The sequence below is a fragment of the Bos javanicus genome, chromosome 12, assembly GCF_032452875.1.
Source record: "Bos javanicus breed banteng chromosome 12, ARS-OSU_banteng_1.0, whole genome shotgun sequence".
Classification (NCBI taxonomy): domain Eukaryota; kingdom Metazoa; phylum Chordata; class Mammalia; order Artiodactyla; family Bovidae; genus Bos; species Bos javanicus.
In genome coordinates this window covers 18,870,196-18,888,999 of record NC_083879.1, presented here as the reverse complement: position 1 = coordinate 18,888,999, position 18,804 = coordinate 18,870,196, and the positions used below count along the sequence as shown (strand labels likewise).

General features: G+C 37.2%; 1 protein-coding gene across 6 annotated transcripts in view; it reads right to left on the bottom strand.

Annotated features, from left to right (window-relative positions):
* Nucleotides 1-18,804, bottom strand: part of FNDC3A (fibronectin type III domain containing 3A) — a 113,486-nt gene that overhangs the window by 57,628 nt on the left and 37,054 nt on the right. For all 6 annotated transcript variants that reach the window (XM_061434624.1, XM_061434622.1, XM_061434623.1 and 3 more), the window contains one exon: nt 15,114-15,189. In XM_061434624.1, coding sequence (XP_061290608.1) covers nt 15,114-15,189 — 76 coding nt within the window. The remainder of the gene's footprint in view (nt 1-15,113; nt 15,190-18,804) is intronic.

Below are 18,804 nucleotides of genomic sequence, written 5' to 3'. Positions count from 1 at the left end.
TTGTGTTAGTCCTTTTTACAACAGTTTAACTTTTTTATTTTAATTATAGATTTCCCACATATAGACTCTATATTTATCTTTAAGTTTCCTCACAGCTTCTGTGGTTTAAGGTCTGGACCTTTAAAACATATGTTAAGGCTCCGACAGCCACATGAGTTATCTGGAAAATGGCCTCCGTAGCCAGGCTCTTTAGACCAATCTTTTGAAGACTACACCACCACTAAGTATTTTATATAATGCATGCCTAACAAACAACACTCAGATTTAGATCTGAAGCACTACACCGTGGCCTCAGAGTTTGCTGCTCCCTCAGTCTTCTTCCCACCGTCACCTTCCTCTTTGAGCAGTTACTGTTTTCAGTTTTATTGGCATCAAAATATTAATTTCTTATAGTTACAGATAGATTGGAAAACATAGCTTATTAAGAATAACCATGTATCAGGTTTCAAAATACCTTCTCTTTGAATTATGCGTACCCACCTGGAATTAGAGATTTCATCTCCTGTAACAGGAACAGAACCTACCCCTGGAGATGTGCCACATTCCAACGTTCAGTTCTTCTGAAAAGGAACTTGGTCTCTACACGTAAAGCATCACCCTTCCTTCTCATTTCTCATGTTCTCCTCAAGGACTGTCACTTCCCAGGAGAACTGGTAGGCCGGAAGGAGATGAGAGCTGGAGGTGTTTCCTTCTATCACTGTTTGACATAATCAGGCTAACATGAAACCATGTCTTTCCCAAGCTTTCAGGCACCTGTTTTCATGTTGTTTCCTCAACTAATGGTGCTTTTTATGAGAACGTAAAAAAGGCTGGTGAGTTGTTGTTGTTGTTTTAGTGTTTGTTGGAGTATAACTGATTTACACTGTTGTGTTAGTTTTGCGTTTATTGCTGTATAGTTGATTAACCATGCTGTGTTAGTTTCGAGTGTATAAATCTTAATAGAGGTATTTAATGCATACAAAAGCAATTATGTGTCTACTCTTTTAAAAACACAAGTGACAGTACACTACACACATTGTTCTGCACCTTAATAATATAGTTTGCTCGGAAAGCTTTCCATGTGGGCATAGGCACAGGCTGCTCCAGTCTCTTAATGGCTGCATAGTACTCCACCATAACAATGTCCCATAATTTAACTATTTCCCTACTGATACTCAACTTATTTTCAATATTTTGCTATTACAAACAACGGTGTAATGAACATCTCTGCACAAACATAATTAATAGATGTTTCAGTATGTCAACAGGATAAATTACTAGACGTGAAATAGCTATATCAAAGAGAATTTGTTTTTCAAGTTATCAAATCTCAGAGTTTGTATTTACATTCTTATCAACACACCCTTACCAAACAGTTATCAAACTGGGACTTCCTGGAGAGCCCTAAGACACGTTACAAACCTTTCTTATGAGAAAGAGCTATAAAACCAAAAAGCATTTTGAACCTAACATGCTCAATAATAAATTAATCATCCCTATCCTTCTACCCAAACCAATTTTTTTTCTCTTCCTTGTATATGTTGCAGCACAGTGAAAGACACTGTCATTTATCTTTATGCTCAACTGACTATGAAATCTGTAAATCATTCTAGTTTCTTCTTACCCTCCACACTGAGTGCCTAGGTCTTATCCTTATTACTTATTTGCTTTTGTTGTTGCTATTTTCCTGCTTAAAATGAATCCTTCAGTGGCTCTTTGTTCCTTTCAGGATAACACCTGAACTCTTTAGCATGCTATAAAGGTATTTGTAACACACCCTATGGGGCTTCCCAGGTGGCACATTGGTCAAGAATTCAGCTGCCAATGCAGGAAATGCAAGAGACGTGGGTTTGACTTCAGGTTGACTGAGCACCTATTCCATTTTTAGTCTCATTTTCAGATACTCCTCAGTGTATTCTGTTTTCCATGATATTTCTTTTTTTTTTTCTTTTTCATGATATTTCTTTATTCATACCTTTTCAGTCTCCTCTAATTTCTCTGTGCTATGCATTTGCACATGCTATTCTTTCTACTTCTAAGATATTTCTCAGTTATTTTTCCTCTTGGCTAAACAACTATTTCTTTAATCATCATCTTTTCCTGCACGTGCCTGTCTGTGTCCTCAGTCACTCAGTCGTGTCTGATTCTTTGTGGCCCTAAGGACTGTAGCCTGCCAGGCTCCCCTGTACATGGAATTATCCTGGCAAGAATACTGGAGAGGGTTGCCGTTTCCTCCTCCAGATCTTCCCTATCCAGGGATCAAACCCGCATCTCTTGCGTCTCCTACACTGGTAGGTAGATTCTTTACCATTGTGCCACCTGGGAAGCTTTTTCCTGCACATGTGTGTGCCCAGCCGCTCAGTCATGTCCGACTCCGTGCAACCCTTTGAACTGTACTCAACAAATATTCCTAGCTGGGTTAGGTATGTCTCCTCTGGCCTCCAATATGTATCTGAGGATACTGAATTCCATCATAGTACATATCACCCTCTCGGTTTTAACTGTAGATTACTTGCCTTTCTTCCCCACTATGCTGTGAGGCAGGGTCTAAGTCTTTCAAATGGCTGTCAAGAATGAGCTGTTCTTCAGAATAGTTAGAGATTTGGGCAAATTCTCTTTCCAGGAAGAGAGCATGCACACACTTTTAGGTATCATGTCTTCTGTATTCTGGCAACACCCAAGCATGGGAGACTGAGTACAGGATGGTGAGAAATTCCAACATATTAAGACTAAAAATTATGTAAAATATTGAAATATGATCTTTCATTGTAATGATAAAGAGTTTTCCCCCCAAAATTGAGGGATTATATGATAAAATGAAGCAGAAGAAGATGTCAAAGACAAGAGAACTTTGCTGATCCATAAATAATGGGAACAGGATTTGACTAAAGTTCACCTTCTAAAAGTGAATCAACATCCTTAAATAATGTTACTGCACATATTTTGAGATCAGAGTCGTATGTTAAAATTATGACTCTGGCAGACAGTAACTTTGCCTCTGGAGCCTTAGAGAAACTAATACAGACTTGCAAGGAAAACTTCTCCCACCACCCTTATTATGTTGTTGCCTGACTCTTACGGTTAATGGCAGCATGTTTGGATGTGCCTTAATATAACACCATAACCACAGTCAGAGGCAAAGTCATACTTTTATAAATATAAGAAGGGTCTGTACTAGATATGAAATTATGCCTCGTGTTAGCTGCTGTGACACAGGAAAATGAGAATTGTGTAAGAATGATTTTTTTCTAGCCCTTTATTATCTAGGTAGGTACTAAAAATCACATTCAATATTGTTGCCATATAAAGAAAGGAACCAGAAAAGATCTTTTCTTTTTCCTGGGACAGTCTCTGCAATAGGTAAAAGGATATATAAATCAGATTATATAATTAATTCATGGTAGTCTCTTTATAACTTTATATAAATGTTCATTGAAGATTGTAGCCTTGTGTTGTCCCAGCTACGCTTTGGGGGCAAAAAAACAGAAATGTTTATGCCTAAGTTAGACTGCTTAATTAACACTTCGCCTGAGTCCAAATTCATGGTTGCAGTCACTACAGGGCTAAAATAAGATAACTCTCTGTATCAGTTTGTATTCAGTTGCTCTTCTCACCAGGAGATCCTTCCAGTGATGCTAACTTTAGAGAGTCTGGTCTTTCTAGACATTCTGACATAAGGTTAAGAAAAAGAATGCAAAGCACAAAGTAGGTCTGTAGTAAATACGTGTTCCTTTTCTAGCATCCCTTCACAGAATGATTTGGTTAAATAGAGGGGATCCAAACAAACACTTCTCCTTTCATAAATACGGACTAGCTTACTTATACTGGTACTTTTTTGGGGCTGACAAAAATCCTCAACATTTAATGGTTTTTGCCCTGGGTTCACATCTGTCCATTTGAATGTCAGAATTCTTTAAGCCAGTTCTAAATTATGGTATCAAATTTACACATTTCTTTTTTCCACCCCCTTGATTTCAAAAATTGTCAGACTATTACTAATATTATATACTTGTAAGCTTGGTATGTCCCATATTTTTAGCTTTCACTAGTTAAAAAATCACTTATCTGCACCAAAATGGTCCACCATTTTCCTTAATAAGCTCAGGGTCTCAGCTTAAAAAAAACCCAAACTCTAAATTTTATAAAATAAAATCAGGACTAAATTTTAAAAGAGTTACAACATTTATATGGTTATTTAAGCAATTAATATTCATCAAAATTATCAAGTTATACAGAAAACATAAACAAGGAAAGACATTCCTATAATCCTACCACATAGGGGCAGGCACTTGAAGGAAATGTGCTCAAATTACTTTTGATGCATATGTACTCATTAAAAGTAATATTTTTCCTTATTACAAAAAAGCTAATTATGTTGACACCCTCAGTAATGTATAATCAATAAAGAGACTTCAAGATTCAAGTCCTGATTAAACAAAACTACTAATTAATAATCTTTTTAATCTTCCATTTGGGGGAAATAAAAAGCAAAACCAGAGCTTATCCTTGTGTGTCCCTCAGGAAGTCTTTCCTAGTCGCTGGGCTGGTTTGGATGTTCCTACCAGAGCTTCTATAGCACCCTTCCTGTTTTCCTCCACCACAGCCCTTGTCTCATGTTACTGACAATCTCCCTATGAGATCACAAACTTTGTGGAGGGCAGGGATAGGGTCTATCTTACTCACCAGTAAATCCCCAGAGTTTTGGAATAGTAACTGTTCATATTGAGTTCATAATAATTTGCTAAATAAAAGAATGGCTTTTAAATGAAACCTAATATCCTAATCTAGACTCAGCAATTTACTCAGCAACTCAATCTTCTAAATAATCTACGCTATACCACCATACAGTTTTAATGCTTATGATGATTTAGGGCACTGGAAGATTCTAAATTATTTTCAGTACATTCTGTTCACTAAGGCTAAATTTAAGTGTTTATTTTGTAAATATTTTCAGTTACATGATTTGGAAAAAGATTTTCTGGTTTTCAGTTAATCAGAAAGGTATTTTAACAAGAACACCTTGCCCCAGGTTAAAGTTTAAGGCATATACCTTACACCATACTAAGTTAGACTGCTTAATCAACACTCTAATAATATCATCTTTAGCAAAAATACTTAAATCCAACTGATGAAAATTTCTTCCCCAAAAGATGAGAAGGTAGAATTGAAAGATACAAATCTTCCTGTCAACCATCCCCATCATTTTAGGGTAATATAAATTAAGATCTTTCTCAAGTATAAATGAAAAAGAACCTTTTCAAATTCTAGTATTTATAGAGTTTGAATTCGCTCAGTCGTGTCTGACTCTTTGCAACCCCATGGATTATAGCCCACCAAGCTCCTCCATTCATGGAATTTTCTAGGCAAGAGTACTGGAGTGGGTTGCCATTTCCTTCTCCAGGGGATCTTCCCAACCCAGGGATCAAACCTGGGTCTCCCTCATTATAGGCAGACACTTTACTGTCTGAGCCACCAGGGAATCCCAATATATAAAATACGGTACTATTTACTCCTTAAATTTCTTATGGTAGATTCTCTCCTCGAAGATCAATAAATGAAATGAAACATGCTTTCTCAGTGCTCTGAGGAAAAAATTATATCTTACAATGAAAAGTAAGAGGGTTTTTTTCCCCCTAGCATCCTGTAGTACAACATACATAAAGCTATGTTGTACTTTTTGATAGGGTTGGTCTTAGGGTTCAGAGATGAATCTATAAAGTCCTTAGGGTATAGTAATTTGGTTTTGGATCTTTTGAAATAAGACACTCCCGTTTCTAGAATAGAATTTTGAATGACTTGGAGTAAATATATGAAAATATTTCGGAAAAAAGTATGTGGTTGAGAGAAGCTAACTATTGTTAAGTCATGAGTAGAGTGCCATCTCAGATACTTATGTTTGAGAAATGGCTGTAAAGTGTGGATTTTGCAGCCAGACTACCAGAGTTCAGGTCCCAGCTCAGCTGTTCAGTCACCCGAAACTGGCCAAGTTATTAACCTAGGTCTCAGTCTTCTTGTCCATAAAATGAAGGCAGTAATAGCTATCTCACAGGGGTGATAGGAGAATTAAATAGATTAATTACATTCAGAATGTTTACAAAAGTAACTGGTACAGTAATTGTTCAATAACCATTAGATAGTATCATACATGCTAATTAAATTATAAGTCACTTTCTGCCCTTTTAACCATTACTTGCAGTTCTATAGAGCATTGGTTTTGCAGTTAGAAATAAGTGCTGAAATAAAGACAACTTTGTTGCTTATTCCTAAAATAAGTCAAATAACATTTACAGTTTCTATAAATGCAAGGGACAGTTCCAGGTACTAACGGGGAAGGAAAGGAGATCTAGACACAATATGGTCTGTACCATAATCATTTGAGAAAGGCTAATGTGGGTCTAGACACCTGCATGTTTAAACTTCCCTGTTGAGTCTGATCCCTTGGTGAAGGGATGAAAATTTTAATCTTTACAGCCAGAAAGACCTTCCTTTGAGTCCCAGATCTTTCAGTAACTAGCTATGAGACTAACGAACCTCAAGTTTCTCACTCTGTTAAGGTTTAAGTAAGATTAATTGTACACACCACAATGCTGTCAGACAATGAGAACTCAATTACATGATTAGTGGTGGACTCTAAAACAGAAAAAAGACAAAAACCAGTAAGTGACATATAAATCAATAAAAGACATATGCCAAGTTAGAGATATAGGCCAGACAATGAATGGAAAAGGAAACTGAGGAGTACTTTTTAACCCTGGGGTGGTCAGAAAGAATCTCAAGAGATGGGGAACTAGTTTGTACTGCGTTTTGAAGAATTGCAAAAAATTCAGAAAGCTCTTGTGTGTACACATGTGAATGCACACTCTTATGTAATTTTCAATGAAGGGGCAATGTAAACAAAGGTATGAGAGGGGTCTCTGTAAGAAATATATGGAGACTGGTGCTGTGCTTAGTCGTTCAGTTGTGTCCAACTCTTTGCGACCCCATGGACTGAAGTCCACCAGGCTCCTCTGTCCATGGGGATTCTCCGAGCAAGAATACTGAAATGGGTGGCCATGCTCTTCTCCAGAGGTAGAAACTGGAGTATCTACTAATTCTAGTATATCTGGAGTAGAAATTTCTGAAACTAAAACTAGAAAGAAAGACTGGAATGAGTTGGTGGAGTGCCTAGAAAATAAGGCTAAGAGTCCTATGCTGTATGAAATGAAAGAAGGCAAGGTTTTTTAGTTTGTTTTTAGCATAGTAATAAAAAAAAGTCGTGCTTTAGGAAGGCCAAACTTGTAGTTACAGAAACAAATATGGAAAATAACATTTCTGTAAAGAAATTTGAATCCAAATCAATGTGGGACTAATGTGCTTATTAAAAGACCTCCCTTGTGGCTCTGCTGATAAAGAATCTGCCTGCAATGCAGGAGACCTGGGTTTGATCCCTGGGTTGGGAAGATCCTCTGGAGAAGGGAAAGGCTACCCACTCCAGTATTCTGGCCTGGAGAATTCCATACACTCTATGGTCCATGGGGTTACAAAGAGTTGGACACGACTGAGCGACTTTCACAGTAACGTGCTCAAAAGGGCATGAAACTACTCAATTAGGTATTGCTGCAGCTAAGTCGCTTCAGTCGTGTCTGACTCTGTGCGATCCCATAGACGGCAGCCCACGAGGCTCACCCGTCCCTGGGATTCTCCAGGCAAGAACACTGGAGTGGGTTGCCATTTCCTTCTCCAGTGCATGAAAGTGAAAAGTGAAAGTGAAGTCACTCAGTTGTGTCCAACTCTTCTCGACCCCATGGACTATAGCCCACCAGGCCCTCCGTCCATGGGATTTTCCAGGCAAGAGTGCTGGAGTGGGGTGCCATTGCCTTCTCCGTCAGTTAGGTATAATACATACTTAAACAGATTTCTGTGACAAGTTTTAATCAAATCCAGTTAGAAAGTATAGCTCTCTAATGTGGCTATTTGTGAAAATTTCTCCAGTTTTTCAAGGGCTTTCCTGGTGGCTCAGATAGTAAAGAATCTGCCTGCAATACAGGAGACCCGAGTTCGATCTCTGGGGGAGGAAGATCCCCTGGAAAGGGAATGGCAACCCCACTCCAGTATTCCTGCCTGGAGAATTCCACAGACAGATGAGCCTGGCGGTTACAGTCCATGGGTTTGCAAAGTGTTGGACACAACCGAGCAACTAACATTTTCACTTTCCCCAATTTATACAGCTAGTCAGATTCATTTGATAAATTACAGTATCATCAGCCTTGGTTTCCTCATTTAGGAAGAAGCTGCTTCATACAAACAGTACTCAACTTATTAGAAAGTCAACTGGCAAAATAGGTATTTCAAATCCAGAATGTACTACTCCATGCTTTCAACTTTATAAATGGTAGTAAGGCTCTGCTATAATTAAAAACTCACAAAATAAGTACTGATATGGCCTAGAAAGTAGTTAAAATATTGTGCATGTGCGATGACAACAGAGTAGAATGACCTTTTTCTGTTACTGTAAAATATATCAGAATGTATCAAATACTTAAAAATACCTTATATACTTAAGGTATATATATATATATGTATATGCAGTGTATATACATATATATATATATGTGTGTGTGTATATATATATTTGACATGGCCTCCACTGGGCTGAGGTCACTGACTAAACAAACTCCAAATGATGAAAATCTCAAGAGGGACAAGGAGGAACAGTGGAGAAATACTAATCACATTGGGACAGGTAAAATGTGGCTGAGGGAAGGTAGACAAGTATCTTTTGGGTAAAAATAAAGGGGGGCGGTTCTTATATACAATTCTTATATTTTACAAGATTCAAAAATGAAAAAGTATAAAAAAGAAGAGAAGAAAAACTTTCCCTTCATCCCTGTTCCCAATTTTATGCACCACCACTCCATAAGCAAACACTGTAATTATTTTTTGGAGGATCTTTGAAGATTTTCAATTATTATTATTATTTAAAATAGCCTGTGGCATCTATCAGTTGTTTTCTGGTATTTGTTCTTCACTTCTTCCATAGTAATAATCTTCTGAGTGTTAGCTGGATCCATGGGCACCTCATCCAAAGGCAACTTTTAGTTTTCTTATTTAGTTAGACGTGAGCAGCTAAGCTATGGCCAGTGAGCATAAGTTACCTGTATAATCTCCAAAGTATGTCCTTAAAGAAAGAGGGCATATCTTTTATCTCTTCTTCTCTTCCTCTTTTCCATTCTGTCTGGGCCATGAACATTGGTGGTGAGCCACCATGGATCATGCAGACGAGTGTAATATTCTAGGGATGGCAGATCAAGATGGAAGTAACCTGAGTTCCTTTACTACCTATAGGGCAAAGAACTCCATACAAATACTAACAGACCTCTGAACATGACGCATGAGAGAAAAAATGTTCACATTATAATTGTCATAGTTTTCTATTGCTCTTTTAACATTAGCACAAACTTAGTGGTTTTAAGAAACACCCATTTATTAGCCCACAGTTTTGTAGTTCATAAATCCGTGTGTTGTATAAACTGGGTTTTCTACTCAGGGTCTCACAAAGTGAAAATCAAAGTACTGGCTAGGGTGTGTTCTCATTTAGAGGCTGGAGTCCTTTTCCAATCTCATGAGGCTGTGGTGGAATTGAGATTCTTATGGCTCTAGGACTAAGATTCTCATTTCCTTGCTAGCTATTTTACGCAATTATATTTCTAGGTCTTACATTCCTTTTGCCATCACCACTCATTAAAGTTTTTTTAATTGAAATTTTTATCACTTAAAAAAAAACAGAACTCACTGAACTGGTTGAGATTTCCTATTTTCAAGAGAACAACTTTAACAATAATATTTTATTCATTAGGAACATAAAGAATTGAAGACAACTTAATTTGCCTGAATTTTCCTTTTTTAGCATAAACATTGCAGTGTTCTCTTAACCAAGTCATATATAACACAGTTTCTCTTGAAAAGTAACATTTAATAGCATTTAGGGACAATCTGGGACTATTACACAAAGTACTCAGGATGAATCATTCACTTAACCTAAAATGGGCTGAATTTATGAATGGATGATCCATTATGTTTCATTTTAAAAAACAAGACTCATTAATATTTCAAAATGAGTCTTTTGAGCCTCTCTAGGCAATGGCACCCCACTCCAGCACTCTTGCCTGGAAAATCCCATGGACGGAGGAGCCTGGTGGGCCGCAGTCCATGGGGTCACTAAGAGTCGGACACGACTGAGCGACTTCACTTTCACTTTTCATTTTCATGCATCGGAGGAGGAAATGGCAACCCACTCCAATGTTCTTGCCTGGAGAATCCCAGGGATGGGGGAGCCTGGTGGGCTGCCGTCTATGGGGTCGCACAGAGTCAGACACGACTGAAGCGACAGTAGCAGCAGCAGCAGCAGCGAAACTGATATTTTCATTTTAGAAGGAAAAATGTAGAGAACAAATTTTTTAATAGTGGATTTCCACCACATAGTTACTTATACTTTTAGAGTATTTCCTAAGGGTAGTTAAGCTTTCCTAAGTAATGTATAAAAGATATAACTTCTCCATGATTTAGTTTGTTAAATTATGAAAAAAGTAAATAACAGCTAATCATATGGTAAAGAGACTACTACATATGGTTTGGACTTGAGTTAATTATAATTTCCATATACCTTAAAACTTCATGTAGTTCAGTCATATTTGTAGTAAAAAAAGAGCCCTTAGTCCAAAGATAATCAGTGGTCTTTTAAAAAATTCTTGGAATACTGATCTGAGTTTAGTTCAGTCGCTCAGTCGTGTTCGACTCTTTGCAACCCCATGAATCACAGCACGCCAGTCCCCCCTGTCCATCACCAACTCCCAGAGTTTACTCAAACTCATGTCCATTGAGTCGGTGACACCATCTAGCCATCTCATGCTCTGTTGTCTCCTTCTCCTCCTGCCTCCAATCCCTCCCAGCATCAGAGTCTTTTCCAATGAGTCAACTCTTCCCATGAGGTGGCCAAAGTATTGGAGTTTCAGCTTCAACATCAGTCCTTCCAATGAACACCCAGGCCTGATCTCCTTTAGAATGGACTGGTTGAATCTCCTTGCAGTCCAAGGGACTCTCAAGAGTCTTCTCCAACACCACAGTTCAAAAGCATCAATTCTTTGGCACTCAGCTTTCTTCACAGTCCAACTCTCATATCCATGCATGACGGCTGGAAAAACCACAGCCTTGACTAGACGGACCTTTGTTGGCAAAGTAATGTCTCTGCTTTTGAATATGCTATCTAGGTTGGTCATAATTTTCCTTCGAAGGAGTGTCTTTTAATTTCCTGGCTGCAATCACCAGCTGCAGTGATTGTGGAGGCCCCCAAAATAAAGTCTGACACTGTTTCCACTGTTTCCCCATCTATTTCCCATGAAGTGATGCCATGATCTTCATTTTCTGAATGTTGAGCTTTAAGCCAACTTTTTCACTCTCCATTTTCACTTTCATCAAGAGGCTTTTTAGTTCCTCTTCACTTTCTTCCATAAGGGTGGTGTCATCTGCATAGCTGAGGTTAATGATATTTCTCCCGGCAATCTTGATTCCAGCTTGTGCTTCTTCCACTCCAGCGTTTCTCATGATGTAATCTGCATATAAGTTAAATAACTAGGGTGACAATATACAGCCTTGATGTACTCCTTTTCCTATTTGGAACCAGTCTGTTGTTCCATGCCCAGTTCTAACTGTTGCTTCCTGACCTGCATACAGGTTTCTCAAGAGGCAGGTCAGGTAGTCTGGTATTCCCATCTCTTTCAGACTTTTCCACAGTTTATTGTGATCTACACAGTCAAAGGCTTTAGCATAGTCAATAAAGCAGAAATAGATGTTTTTCTGGAACTCTCTTGCTTTTCTGATGATCCAGTGGATGTTGGCAATTTGATCTCTGGTTCCTCTGCCTTTTCTAGAACCAGCTTGAACATCTGGAAGTTCACAGTTCATATATTGCTGAAGCCTGATCTACTTATTATTAAAATAAATTTAAGATATGGCATAAGATATTACCATAATTATGAATATCTAAAAAATTGAGAGCTGGTAGAAAAATTGTTGAATCTAATTCACACTAGTGCATCCTCATTTCACAGATGTGCAAAATAATGGGCAGAATTTAAGTAATCTACTGAAGGATATAGAATCAGAACATTTTAGACTTGTGAAGAACCTTTAAAGGCATTAACTCCAACCATCCACTGAAGAGAAATTAAACCTGCTAATGGCCCCATCAAGTGAAGACTCAGTAGATGCATTACCACCTACAAAGGCAGATGGGAAACTGATTGCTCCTGAGTCTCTCCGACAGCTCTGTTTATTACAAAGTTGTTCCTCATATTAAGCTAAATCTGTTTTCCTTTAACTCCCACCCACTAGTCCCAGAACCCAGGCTGACCTACTCCCAGACTTGTACCTTTAAAAATACACAATTAAGTAATTCATACATTTTGTTATTAATATTTCTTTAAAGTTTTATTGTGAATTTAGTAAGAAAAATTATATTTCATTCTGTGAGTTACAGTAATATAGCAAACAATATAGTGACCATGATATATAAAACAGACACTTAACTTCTAATAAATTTTAGGCATTTTTAATATCAAAGATCTGACAAATCTAACAAGATTCACGGGGCCTAAGGTGTAGTTTGTACACATGTCTCAGGGATTCTAGATCATCATAGCAGGTCACTAGGGGTCCTCCTTGGATGAAATCTTCCTCTCCCATCCCCAACAAACACATCCTGGGAGAAAACGGCCCTTATTTAAAACACGAATATTCGCAACCATTTAGTTTATGTTAGCCAAAATCTGGAAACAACTCAAAGGTCCCTCAACAAATGACTAAACAGATACAATATGTGGGTGTTCATGCAATGTAACACAACTCAGCAATAAAAATGAGCGAACTAATGATGCAAGAACAACATGGACGGACCTCAAACTTGTTATACTAAGTGAAAAGAAGCCAAAAGGAAAATTCTGTATATGCTTTCATTTATGAGCTACTACTAGCAAAGGTAAAACTATAAAGACAAAAGCATTCTGAACAGACCTAACGAGCACAAGGATTCAGACTAGAACACAGAGGCCAGAAGTGCCAACATCTGGAGTGCAGAGAACTCACTCTAGGGTAACAGAGTTGGGATAATTGGGATACAGAGCTTGTAAGTATTTAACAAAATGTTGTTTTACTAAGGACCTAAATGTCATGTGGCTCAGTTTAGGAGAGACTTACTAACAAAATGCTCTGCAAAGGAGATGGCAAATACGAAAGAGCTGACTACGTGTGTGCTTATCCTCACCATAATCCCAAAACACATGGAGAACAGAGTGGTACTTCCTGGTGGGGACAAACGTTCCCTAACATCAGAAGCCCCTATAAAGGCAGGAAGAGTCAAGATCAGGTGTATGAGGAGAGAATGTGAGAGCAGAAAAGCAGTAATCAAGAGCAGCAGCAGTAAAGGGAAGACAAACAGGAACAGCGGTGCTGACAATAACCGCCCCAGGAGCAACAGTGCGGGTCACTCTCTGAGTTAGATGCAGCAGAAGCACCAAGAGTCCAGTAACCTCCCACCGGCAGACTAGAAAGTGACACCAGCAGCAACAGTGGTGAAACACACATCAGTAACTACTGAGAAGCTGGTCAGAGCTACCTGGAAACGAAAAGGAAAGCAGGGAGATTTAGAGGCAGAGGTAGCATCAATGGCATACTAACTCTAGTGGGTGAAGGGGCGCGGAATCGACACACTGGGGAACTGTTGATTAGCTCCTGACTTCTTGAGGTAAGGTGCACTACTGCTTTCAACAAACCTGAATTCACTTTAACAATTTTTTTTTACACGTGAGAGTCAAATCATAAAAAAATAGCCAGAAATCCAGGATTTGGCTAAATGATTAACATCTAGGCATTATTTATGGCTCACTACATTTATATTTTTACATTAAAATTTCCATATTACCATGCAATCTTAATTGGTGCTCATATTGAAAACTCTAAGGCACTAAAATATCTCTGAGTATAAAAATATATTTTCAGTACATAGTAGTTACCAAGGCAAACAAGCATACCAATATACTTAAAAATATTTTAGCAGTTAGTTTTAATAAATATCAACAGCACACCTACTAAGCAAAAGGCATTATTTTAGCACAGAGAATCAAAAGTAAAAATGACACAGTTTTTGTTGTTAAGAAATCAAAACAGAAGGAAGCGAATACTCCTTGAACATTTTTATTAAATAAGGTTTTATGTACCAAGCTAAAGACAGCATCATTATTTCTATAAATTTTGAAGTTTAGTGGAAGTTTCTCTTACAAGTGTTTATTTCATTAGGAATTTGAATTAGTAAATTAGCTAGTGGGCATCCTATTTATACAGGTCTATTAGGAGCAATAACTATTCACTAGCTCAATTACTCTTTGAAATGTGCCTCTGCACAGGTATATTTGTTAAATTTAGGACTCTCATTCAGAGTACTCACTTCCAAAATTAACTAAGATTTTAGTTTAATTAACAGGTTACTTTGGAATCAAGGACTCTTCAGTTAGAATGAATGCTGGAACTTACACAACCAAAATTCTTTTACTACAGAAGAATTATGTAGTAATTCATCCAAGCAGTACATGAGTACACATAATGATGGGTCTTTATAAAAAAACCTTTTAAAGATAAGATCTGAGCTCAGTCTGGAAGCACTTGGATAGGCTGGAGGTAGTGGTGATATGGATAAACTGTAGATAAGAACAGTACAGAAAGTATTCAATATAAAAAGGGTTCAGAGAGAGCGGATAAGCCAACTTAGCAGGACTAAAGGAAAACAGTATTGAAAGGAAAGTGGGAAAAAAGCAAGCAAGGATGATGAAATGATCTTTCGAAAAGACTAAGGAAACTGAACTGGATTCACCAAAGATTTTTGAGCAGGGGAGTGACATGAAGACCATTACAGTATATTAACCAAGAAACCCTGGGAAAGAGACAAATTAGGATGCTACTACAATAGTTAAGCCATAAAGTCTGCAAAGTTCGTGCCTTGGTGTGGTGGCAGTCAGAAAGAAAGGAAGAAACCACAAGCATATGACACTTTTATGTTATCATAAACTTTAGTCTTGTCTCAAAAGATAATAAATTACCATTCTTACCTGTAATGCACTGAAACTGTCCATCTTCTCTTCTTATTGTAAATGCTTCCCCTGGGTTAACTTGTACCAGAATAACCTTAAAATGAGGGGAAGAAGTATTAATTATAAGAACAGCAGATCAAATCTGCATATCAAGATATTAAACGTTGCAAGAGAGTAGATGTATGCTATTTAATAGGGAAGGAAAATGGGGACTACACATTTGCTGAAAAAATTAATTACTTCACTTTTCTGGAGATCAGACTTAAGCCAAAAGTAAGGGAATAAAAAAAGACACTGCACTGCTGACCTTCCAATTCCTAACCCCTTTAAAAAACCAGAGTTCGGATCTGACAGTTACACTACTCTCTGTCAAATTACCGAATAGGTTCCCTTCTCCACTCAGCTTCTTCCATTTCTTACATCCCCGTATCCATGCTGCCATTCTTGAGACCTCACTCAGTTCGCAGGACAGATCAGCCGGGCAGTTTTCTTTTGTCATTCTTTAGAGAAAATGCTTTTAATGCCTGGTTTCAGTTAATACTGTCAACAGGGGGTGAGTGGACAACTGATAAAAGTAACTGCCTGAATATTTGCCAATAGTTAACTTCTAGCTCTCTTACCATTTTGAACAGAGATACATACAGCTATTGAGCATTAAGTATTCTGAACTTAAATACTACTAATATTTATATTACTTCCTGAATAACAGATAAAACATAGGCTTGAAACATATGTTTTGGATAAGATGGCTACCACCAAAGGGCAGATTAAAGTTGACAATGACTGTAAATAATGCCATATCATGGAGACTTTACAAGTAGGCTATGACGATACATGGGCTTCCTGGGTAGCTCAGAGGTAACAAATCCATCTGCCAATGCAGGAGATGTGGGTTCAATTCCTGGGTTGGGAAGATCCCTGGAATAGGAAATGGTAACCTACTCCAGTATTCTTACCTGGGAAACCCCATGGACAGAGGAGCCTGGAGGGCAACAGTCCATGGGGTTGAAAAAGAGTCAGATACAACTTAGCGACTTAACAACATCATGATGATACATGCAAATACTAATACAAAATGGTACATAAATGTAACACAAAAAAGTGTAATGAAAATGTCCCTGATTAAAGTTATAACCATGCTTAGTATATACACTAATGAAGACCAGAAAAATCTAGAAAAATGTAATTAACATTGAACATTTCTTAAATTTCCTAATTAATAATAAAAAAAATACAGTGGCTTGGTGAAATTATGGAAGAAAACAGATAAAATTTAAGAGGATCAAATGTAAAATTATTTTCTTAAAGAAAGAAATAATTTTCAAAAAAAGCAAGACAGCAGAAAAAGACATCTCTGGAGTGAGAAAGAAAGAGAAGGACCAAGATGAATTGACAGATAACAGAAATCAGGAAGCCTGACATGAATACCTCTAAACAAACAGGGCATACAGCCTGGGGAAAGTCAGAGCTAAGGAAACCTGAGGTATCATTTAGTCCAACGCAGATTTTTTTTTTTTTTAAGTAAAATAAGAGATTATTGTTGTTACTGAAAAGTTACTTCATCTTACAAGACCATTCAAACAAACTTTCTCTTAAGGTAAACTCCCAATGCAGTGGACTTAAAACTTATCAACTAACTACTTAAAGTGAGGCAATTTCAAATGGACATTTACCACCTTGGAATCTGAACTACTACATAAAAGTGCCAAACTGTATCCAAATGTCAGGGCACAGTCATTTATTAGTAATATCTACATGTATTTTAAAGGAAACACAATAATGAGTGAACAATTTTTTATTATTTTTATCAGCACAGATCTGTTGCTTTAAGGATATGCCCTCTAGCATAGGAGAAACGCACAAATTTACAGGACAGAGAAAGAACATACACTGGACACAATGTTTATAAGATTTCTCCTGAACTGATGCTGGACACCTGCCTGCCTCTTACTTTCCATATTTTCCTGTACTGACCGCCCTATAGCTTTTCAGCTATCCGTCTGCTCTATTCCATTCAATCTAGTATTCCATAGTCAGAAGTTTCATCATCTTCATTTCCTGGCCTATGATTTATTTACTATTCTCCAGCACTATCTGATACACACTTGACTTCTGCTGACATTTTCCTATGAGGAACTACTTCCTTCTTTAGGAAACACTACTCTTCCTTCAACAAGTTGACACCCTAAAGCAGAGTTAGGTAATTCCTGTATTAGAGACACAGCACTTTGTATATCCTTCTATTAAAATACTTGGTACATGACTGTATTCACTTGTTTGCATGTTGTCAACTCTGCTACAATACACATGAGCCCTTTACTTCAGTCTACTTATTTTTATACGCAGAGACTACAGAAGATGAAGAAATGTTTGCTGAATTAACTACTGTTCAGTCTCTAAATAGCTCCTAAATCTTTTCTTCTGGCTTTGAGAACAGGGCTAGCTGATAAAACTTTCTGTGATGATGAAAGTATTCTATAATGGTGCTGTCTGATAATAGCCTGTAGCTATATTTGGCTATACATGGCCTGAAAATGTACACAAGCGCTACTGAGCATTTGGAATGTGACCAGTGAGAATGAAGAACTCATCTTCTTTAATCTTCTTCATTTTAATTAAATAGCCACATGTAGTTAATGGCTACTGAGTATAGCTCTAGATTCCCCAAACTCCAAAATTATATTTCCAACTAATTTCTGGATTTATTTACCTTGATAAAATGCAGATACCCAATCTTATTATGTCTAAATTTAAATTCATTATATGATTTTCCTAAGAAATTAAGCCAGGAAATTGATTTCACAAACAAGTATGAACTACTTAAACATCAAAATGTTATTAAGCTGACTTCACTATTAAGAACTTTGAATCATGCTTTGTTCTTCACTGGATCCTGTCAATCTGTAGAGGGGCTGGCTGATGTAACACATTTCAGCTGAAGTCTACAAAGAGATTAATAACTGTAAATAAAAGGGCAGCTATCAAACTAATGAATTTGAGTTTAATTCTTAGTCCTATGAAGGACTTTTTAAACTCAGGTAAGAATACCAGCATATAGAGAAACAATTGAGATCTGTTAACCATTCACTCTTTTAACTGACAAGTAATTAATGAGCAAATACTAAACATTAGGCACGTTTTGCAGAGCTGAGAATATACAGATGAATCATTAAGGGAAATTAGTTACAGCCAATTACAATGCTAAGCTAGAATACAAGGTATGCAATATAATATGTGATAAACAGAAAATACTTTCTATTAGGGTCATCTGTCTTCACAATTGCTTTTTTAGAAATAAAGCACTATAATAGAAAAAATATGAATTTGGAATCAGACAATTCTATACTGAAATTCTGCTCTATTGCTTAATAAATGTGGTTTTTAGACAAATTATTTAAACTCCATGAACTTTAGTGTCCTCTTCTAAAATGTAGTGTTTTTGAAGGATTAACAGAAACACTGTATGTAAAATGCCAGCACAGTGCCTGACATACAGCAGACCCTCAAAAACAATTAACTTTTCCTTTAATTAGGGTTGTTTTGCATTTAATCTTTTATCTAGACTGTGGAATACTTCATTACAGTTTATGGCAGAATAACATTTCACTGTATCACATTTTGTTTATTCATTTGTTGATGGACATTTGGATTGTTACCACCTTTGGGCTATTAATAAAAAAGCTGTACAAATTTTTATATGGACATGTTT